Genomic DNA, 8,988 nt, shown 5'->3' on the forward strand with positions numbered 1-8,988 from the left:
GACAGCAGGCTCTGCTCATCCTCATCTTCGGCCACGCTGGATGCATTTCCAGAGTGGTGAGTGAGCAGTCCAGGATATAAGACCAAACAACCAAGTCTAAGGCCACCCACACTTTCATTTCTTTTTGCAACAGGTTCCCACTATTCAGCCTGAGTTGACCTCCAACTACAGATCCTTCTGCCTCAGTGTCTGTGGTGCTCGAGATTATTCAAATGTGCCCCATGGAGAACCATACTCTCATTTTCTTACAATTAGCAGTACCGTCCACCCAAGGACTTTTCCAGAATCTCAGGTCCATCTAATATTGTTTGAAGTCTGTATATTCCACGCCAGGAGGGAGCCACAGCAAACAGCTGAAATTTAAGCATTACATCTAGCTTATTGACCTTTCTTGGGACTGGATTTAAAGGAGAAAATACTCCCATGCCTGCCCAAAAAAGCAGGTAAGTGCTGGCAAGATCTCAAAGGACATGGGAAGTCTAGCCAGCCATGTTTACCAAGTTGGGCCCCTGCCCTGGAATTCAGCAGGATACATCTCCCCACCAGCCTCAGCCTCTCAGTGGCCTCTCAGAAGAAGCCACACCCACTACCCTGGACACCACCAGCAGCCCCTTCAAAGGGAAAGCCAGAGGCTATAGAAGTCACATTCCCAGGCCTGGCTCATTCCAGCCAGAAAGGCCACTCCCATACTTTGCCCAAGGCTCCAAGAAGTAGGACTTGTGTCAAGCACCAGAGTGAGACTCAGTCACTGTGAAAAACAGGGACTGCCATTACCTCTGCTGTGTGCCTGGTTTCTCTGTAAGAGGGAGCCCATTCCATTCCTCACAGGCACATGTCTTAACTCTGAAAACATCCCCTTGGAGAGTTTCCTGGACTTCTCATCCCATGCATTAACTTTCTACATGCTAGGGCATCCTCAGAAGCTGAACTCTGACCAGAACATTCTAGATATTGACATCACTGTGATCTTGCCTACAGAAATGTTTACATTTACCTCAAAATTAATGCCAAAGGCCTTGAGTAGCAGGGGACAGAATGGGAGACCAGATAATAAACAAAGCATAAAATTTGTGTGGGATGACATGGAATGAGGGGACTTCTAAATGAGTATTCACTTCTAAATCTCACAAATAGTCAATTTACCCCCACTTTTTTATTTGTTTATTTTAGTTTAACCACTGAAATTGAACCTAGGGGCTTGAATACGTATGTTCTTCACTTGAAACTCCCAACAGCCCCTAACTACTTAATTTCCCAAGTTACTTATTTACAAAGTTGTAAGAATCTTGATGTTTTGAATTTGCCAGTGGTTATGTTACAAAAATGAGCTGTCAGCTGAGAATAGTACAAATCCCCGTAATCTAAATGCTCAGGAAGCAGAAGCAGGAGAATCCTAGGCTCAATGCCAGCCTGGATTGCGTAGTGAGAGCATGTGTCCAAATAAATGTTATTACAAAAATGAGCAGGCATAGATACTTCGGCATGGAAATCCAACTGGCAGGTTGATGTATGGTGTGAGCCGTACTGCAAAGAACCCTTGAATGACCAGTAGCACCCAAATCTTACTCACAGAATCAGGAAAGACATCCTTGTTTATGTCTGCAGTCAATAAATACCTCAATCCTGCCGATCTCCTGATCACCAAGTACACGTCAACAGCATAGCAGAAGAGCCACCAGAGGCAGGCACTGTACAACAGCTGGATCCACATCTATAATCAAGAGGAACTCAGCATTAAAGATTCTAGCAGCATGCATGAAGTGTTCTACTCATGCCTGAAACGAAGGCCAGACACAGGTTTGCCTGGCAGCATAGGTGAACATGTGGACACAGCCTCTGAGAACTCAGGATGGCTGTGACCCAGAAATATATGTGTATGTTCTGTCCTCTGTCTATGTAATTGGGTCTGACATGGGAACTCTGTCTCTGTCATACTTGCAGACAAAGCAGGTAGAGATCTTTGATGCCTAGTGTACAATGATAGAAGCACTCTTGCGGGTCAAGGTAAAAGCTCCATTTCCGAGAAGGGAAAAGTGTGGGCCTGAGAGACTCAGAAAGTGCTTCTGCAGAAGGGGATGGCAAGAGTGGATTCCAGGTTACAGCAAAAAAAATCAATGTGCCATACTAAAGTTGGTTGCGACGTGGGCATCATTGGATTGCAGTTAGGAAACCACAGAGAGTGTGAATGAGAGTAAGCTGGGAATTCTGTAAAGGAACTGAGACTTGACATGGCAACATTCCTGTGAGGAGCAGTGCAGTGCAAGAAGCATAGCATGCTTCTCTGTGTGAAATATATATACTTATTGAATGCTTTATTTATCCAAACATTTCATATGAAATATTTAATGTACATTTAAATATATTTCATTTGGGAAACCACCTCCAATCTCCATGTCTTTTCTGTAGCTGGCTTTGATTGGGACTGTGTACACATTATGGAGAGGGTATATGTTTATGTGTGTAAAGAGAAGGCTGAGGCACTGGAGGGGTCATTCTCAGACTTCTATATCTATTCCGCACCCCAGATAGATTTGGCATCACATTGACTCTTGATGTCTCAGGTGCAGGGCAAGACCTGAAAATTGCATTGCGCACAGCTTCCAGTGTCTACTCTGCTGACTTCGAAGACCATAGTGTAGCAGGAGCAGAGGGAGGAAGCTGAACAAAGGAAGATGACTTACCGCACTCCCCACACAGAAAGCAGCAGGCCAAATGTCTGTTCCATTCACATTGGAGATGTTTTCAATGAAATCTGGGTAGGCTACCCACACTGTGGATCTGATAACGATTCCTGTGTGAGAATCAGATAGTAAAATCCTATTTGATTCTAATTCAAATATCAACCAGTCTGGTTTCCACCTCCTGTTGCCAGATGGGGCTGCCACTGGAAGGAGGTGGACACCAACTCACCCATAAAACCTTCCACACAAGGATAGTGCATGGTAGTACATGCCTGTAATCCCAGCACTCGGGAGGCAGAGGCAAGCAGATCACTGTGAGTTCAAGTCCAGCCTGGTCTACAAATCAAGTCCAGGACAGCCAAGGCTACACAGAGAAACCCTGTCTCACAAAAAAAAAACAAAAACAAAAACAAAAAACTTCCACCCAAAATTTGTCCTGCCTACAGGAAATTTAGGGATGAGAATGAAGTGGAGGCTGAGGGAATGTCCTACCTATAACTGGTCCAACTTGAGCCCCCACCCCATGGGAGAAAGCTAACCTTTGACACTATTAATGATACTCTGCTATGCTTACAGACAGGAGCCTAGCATAACTGCCTTCTGAGAGGCTTCATCCAGCAGCTGATGGAAACAGATGCAGGGACCCACAGCCAGACAATAATCAGGGGTTGAGGAGTTTTGTGGAAGAGAGGAAGAATAGAAGGAGCTGGAGAGGTACAAGGACACCACAGGAAGACCTACAGAGCCAACTAACCTGGGCCCATGGGGACTCACAGAGACTGAACCACCAACCAAAGAGCACGCATGGGCCAGACCTAGACCCCCTACACATATGTAGCAGATGTCTAGCTTGTTCATCATACTCCCCTAACAATGGGAGTAGGGGCTGTCTCTGACTCTGTTGCCTGCTTTTGGATCCCTTCCCCCTAGCTGGGCTGCCTAGCCTGGCCTCAGTGGGAGAGGATGTGTTTACTCCTGCTGTGGCTTGAGGTAACAAGGTGGGTTGGTACCCCTTAGGGACTCCACTTCTCGGAGAAAAAGAGTTGGGGAGTGGGGGAGGGGGCATGAGGGAAGGACTGGGAGGAGAGGGCTGGGATCAGGCTGTAAAGTGATTTTTAAAAATTTTGGGAGGGTTTCAAGACAGGGTCTCTCTGTGTAGCCTTGGATGTCCTAGGCTGGGTCTTGAACTCACAGTGATCCACCTGCCTCTGCCTCCCGAGTGCTAGGATTAAAGGCGTGTGCCATCACGCCCAGCTAAGTGATTAAAATTTTGAAAATTTAAATAATAAAACAAGAAAGCCTTTATAAGTACACATCGAGGAGAAAGAGAGAGAAGGAAAGAAAGATGAAAGAGAAAACAGACATGTTCATGTGTAATGATAAAGAAGAAACTGAAGGCTGAGCAACTCGAATCGAAGACCCAGATATGAATCCACACACATATGGTCACTTGATTTTCGACAAAGAAGCCAAATCTATTCGATGGAAAAGGGATAGCATCTTCAACAAATGGTGCTGGTCTAACTGGATGTCTATGTGTAAAAAAATGCAACTGGACCCATATTTGTCACCTTGTACAAAACTCAAATCCAAGTGGATTAAAGACCTCAACATAAAACCAGAGACACTAAGTCACTTAGAAGAAAAAGTGGGGAAGAGCCTGGAACATATTGGCACAGGAGACAACTTCCTGAACAGAACACCAACAGCCCAGACATTAATGTCAACAATTAATAAATGGGACCTCATGAGGCTGAGAAGCTTCTGTAAGGCAGGAGACACTGTCAAGAGAACAAAGCAACAGCCTACAAACTGGGAAAAGATCTTCACCAACCCTACATCTGACAAAGGTCTAATATCCAAAATATATAAAGAGCTCAAGAAATTAAACACCACCAAAGCAACTGAGATAATTGTTATTGTCAGAGTTGTCCCAAGCACTTCAGTGTCTAGTCAAACCACAAGCAGGAACAACATCGTCCCTCATTTGCTTGGTGAGTCGGAATTACAGCACCACTAGCAGATCTGTATTATTTACCTGTATCTTTTAATATCCATGTTAATTATTATTTTCATCATATAAGGAGCTGGGAAGATGCATATGTACTGCTATGTAATACTCCATATTATAACATATATAACTCCATATGCATGTACTGAGGAGTAATGCACTACTGAAGGATTAGTGTGGTTCCTAAACTTGTGTGTGTGTGTGTGTGTGTGTGTGTGTGTGTGTGTGTGTGTGTGTGTGTTTCTCTGTGTAGCTTTGGCTGTCATGAAACTCACTCTGTAGACCAGGCTGGCCTCAAACTCAGAGATTTGCCTGCCTCTGCTTCTGAGTGCTGGGATTAAAGGTGTGCACCACGACTGCCCAGCTGGTTCCTAAACTCTTAAGCCATATCTTCTAATCATCAAGCCACTGCTAATAAAAATAATAACTTTTCTGAAAAGTACTTTATAATTGTCAGCAATGTAACTCTCCTTGGAGCTTACTAATGGTTATGGGAGGAGCTCAGCATAGTGGCACAAGCCTGTGATCAATGCACTCCAGAGGCACTAACAGCATTAGTGGTCACATAATGAGCCCATCTTCAAAGAACCAAAACTGGGCCAGGGGGCCTGTGAGATAAGCACTTGTGTTTCATATCTTTCAAAACAAGGGTTGGCCCCTCAGCCCTCTGCTAACTTCCGTTTCATGGCTACAAGCTCACTGAAATGATTTTTTGAAGGACAGTGTCCTTTTTACTACTCCTCAAGATATTTAGGTACATCTTTATTTCAAAATATTCAAGTTACAGGACTGAATTGCTATTGCTAGCTATCTTAAGAACGTCCTTAAGGATAAAGAAAACACCAGTAGGATTGAATTAGCCCTGCACTAAAAACAATTTATCCCTTGCAGAAAGGAATTAGTTCTTGCTGTGTTAGTCTCCAAATGTGAGGAAGTGACTTGGGATTTACAGAGCATTCATCTGAACTCAAACTCTTCATTGTCTCCAGTCACAGTTTTGTGACTCTTGTGAATGGAATTAATCAGATCTAGGCCTTGGCACACTCAACCACCTGTATCCAGGGACTTTTTCAAGGTGATACACCCAGGAAAATGAACACTGGACACACAGCCCTTACCTCAAGGACAAACAGCAATGGTTGAAAACTGCAGTTCCCACATGGACAGCACCGTCAGGAAGTGACAAAGCATAGACACAATTTGGGAGAATGTTGTCTCCCATTTAGGAGACAAGTGAGTGCATTCTGACAACATGGAGAACTTGGTTTTCATTATTGTAAAGTGAAAGATGCATTGGTGTTAAACTGCACAAAATATTTAGGTTTGGGGGCTTTTTACTCGAACCTAACAAACAGAAATACATCAAGTCTGGAATTTGCTTCCAATTAACGCAGTCAGAAGGGAGTAAAATGGAAGGCCTGCAAAGCTGGGGGAGGGGCATCTGGAGAGTCAGGATACTTCTTTATAATTATAGACTACCTTCAAGCATATTGGACAATTTCCACACTAAGCAGATAAAAGGAAAGCCTAGTTCAGAGTTCAGCAAGGTGCATTATGCTCTAGTTGAAAGAAGATATTGGCAAACGCATTCTGTTAAGGGTCAGGTAGTTAAAGATTGTTTTGTGGACTATGGTGTCTATTTCCAATCTCCTACTCCACCCTAGCAAAGAGGGTCTCAGAACAGGAGGAAACGCTGGGCAGTGCTGTATTCCCATAAAACTTCATGTAAATTCATGCAGCACTCACATGCTATCAATCTTCTCTGGGGCTGGGGCTGAAAACATTTTAAAGCATTGTGTCATTCATAACAAAAGTGTCACAGAACACACACCAGATAGTACTTTATTTACCTGAGGTGCTGGAGACAAAGCTGTTTGGTAGAGCTTTTACCCAGCATGCACAGGGCCCTGGTTATTTCAACATCTCAAAAGACAGGACTTTCAGATTAAAAACAAAGAAACACATAGGAAAGAAAATGCACACAGATGGTATTGACTGTTACTCCTCATTGACTTAACAAAAAACCCATTCTAGTTTTGTTTTTGTTTGTTTCTGGGTACTTTTGTTTAAAGTTCCACTGACCTTAATATTACCAATCGCACTGCAGAATTCCCTAGCACTATCCAGTCACCAGGTAAATAGCTCCAGCCCTGCTCTGGACCCAAGGGCCAGTCTCACACCTCAAATCACGTAGCTGTTCCCAAACCGGGATTCCCCTCTGAGGCCACGCATCTTGGCCAGAATAGGTCCCAACCAGTGAATTCTGTACCATCCTCAAGCGAGGGCAGATCCCACTGTGTGGAACCCTGCACACTCTACCCTGTGAACAGCATATCCTATCCCCCGTAAGAGCTGGCTGTGACCCCTTACCCAGGCAGCCAAGAAAGTCACAGGCGGTAGCAGCGCGGAGGATGTGGACGGAGGCCGGTGGAGGTGTCGCAGGCGCCCTGTGACCAACAGATCTTCGCCCTGGCAGGAGCTGCAGGAGGCCAAGCACCAGGCGGAGAGCACCACTGCCCAGGCACAGCGCGTGGAACACCCGCGGTTGGAAGCTCAGCACCAGCTGTGTGGCTGCGTCCCGAGTAGGACAGCAGAAGATTCCCAGGCGTGGGGAGGCCATTGGTCTTGTTTAGGGATCGGGGTCTCTGGTTTGTAGAAGCCACAGCTTTTCCCTGGTCAGGTGCTGGGCTGGCGAGGGAGATTGAGCATCATGTGCCTCTCCCCTACCCCAGCCCTTAGGCTGCAAAGGCGCCTGGCTCTAGGCGGGGGGGGGGGGGGGGGGGGGGGGGGGGGAGGGGTTTGCACCCTCCTCAAAGGCCACGAGGTCTCACGAGGCTAATGCTGGATCTTCAGAGGGAAGAGGGGTGGGGGAGGAGCACCAGAAGTGAGCAGGGGTCAGCATTTTCCCCATCCACCAAGCCTTCTGTGTACCTTACTTCCTCAGGACTTACAGCCCTTAACCTGTCATTTTCTCTAAACAAGTCTCTTAGGAGAGCTATGTTCCTGTGACATCTTCATGTGATGCCTGGAAAGCAACATATTCATGTACATCCACTAAGATTCACCCTTCTGAATACAACCCTCCTAAACAGAAACAGTCCTCACATCCTTTCTCTTTGGTCCTGTCTCATGGAACCAACCCACAGAAACCTCCATTTTAAATTAAAAACATTCTTAATTCTAGCACTTTGGAGGCAGAGGCAGGCCATCTCTGTGAGTTCACATCTATTATGATCTATATAGTGAGTTTCATAGCAGCCAAAGCTGCACTGTGAGATCTTGTCTCGACAAGTAAACAAACACCGAATAAACCAACCGTACACATACACATACAATAAAACTAAATGAATAACCAGCACCAACTTCATTCCTTTGCCTTTATGTTTTTGTGCCAGGTATGACTATGTAGACCAGGCTGACCTCGAACCCACACAGATCCACCTACCTCTGCCTCCAGAGCAGTGGTATTAAAAGGGTGTGCTACCACCCCAGGCCAACTGAAACCTATGTTCATAAATGGTAAAACAGAACAAAAAATGATTGCCAGACAGCTGGGAATTTTCCAAGTTAAAGCTTCATGCTTTAGAGTTTTACTTTAGACAAGTTTAGTGGTATATATGTCTTTACTCCCAGCACTCAGGAGGCAGGGACAGGCAGATCTCTGTGAGTTTGAAGCCAGCTTGGTCTACATAGTGAGTTCCTCAATTGATAGGGCTACAGAGAGATCTTGTCCCAAAATTAAAAAAAAAATGTTATTCCAGAACTCCTCCTTAAATCCCATCCTGTACCTGCCAGGCCAGTGCCCTCCTACAAGCCCCACTCCTCTCAAGCCTTGTCCCTCTTAAGAGCTCTCAATTTCTGACACTTCTAAGTGTCACAAGGTGTACTGACAGTGGTGTTTACTTGCTGTCTCCACACATTCTTTCCACAAGCTCCACAAGACAAGGCACATGCCTTGGATCACACCTGTGTTCTCCGGCAATGATAAGGAATCCGGCAAGTTTCATACTTGAACCATATGCAGAGAGGTTTTAGGTGGAAATAGCACTGAGCAGAAAATAGCCACAGGCCCCAGAACAGGGTTTCGAACTCCTCGCATTATGCCAGAAAGACTTCATGTTTTCTGTTTAGGTAATGCATACATAGTGGAATGACAATAATTGTACTAAAACGAATTACTGACATGTTACAATGAAATTCGTTTTCATGTATATGGGTGTTTTGCCTGCGTGTATGTTTGTGCACTATGGGCGTGCCTCACACTCATGAAGGCCAGAAGAGGGCATCCATAAGATG

At 45.2% G+C, this 8,988-nt stretch overlaps 1 protein-coding gene across 1 annotated transcript in view; it reads right to left on the bottom strand.

The window, feature by feature from the left end:
- GPR143 (G protein-coupled receptor 143) overlaps nucleotides 1–7,312 on the bottom strand; it is a gene marked incomplete at its 5' end in the record, with an annotated part of 31,894 nt that extends 24,582 nt beyond the window's left edge. The window contains 3 exons of the mRNA XM_084790589.1: nucleotides 1,617–1,711; nucleotides 2,682–2,791; nucleotides 7,063–7,312. Coding sequence (XP_084646715.1) covers nucleotides 1,617–1,711; nucleotides 2,682–2,791; nucleotides 7,063–7,312 — 455 coding nt within the window. The remainder of the gene's footprint in view (nucleotides 1–1,616; nucleotides 1,712–2,681; nucleotides 2,792–7,062) is intronic.
- Nucleotides 7,313–8,988: the final 1,676 nt, after the last annotated feature.

Source organism: Acomys minous (assembly GCF_964271855.1).
Source record: "Acomys minous genome assembly, chromosome: 7".
NCBI classification, from domain to species: Eukaryota; Metazoa; Chordata; class Mammalia; order Rodentia; family Muridae; genus Acomys; species Acomys minous.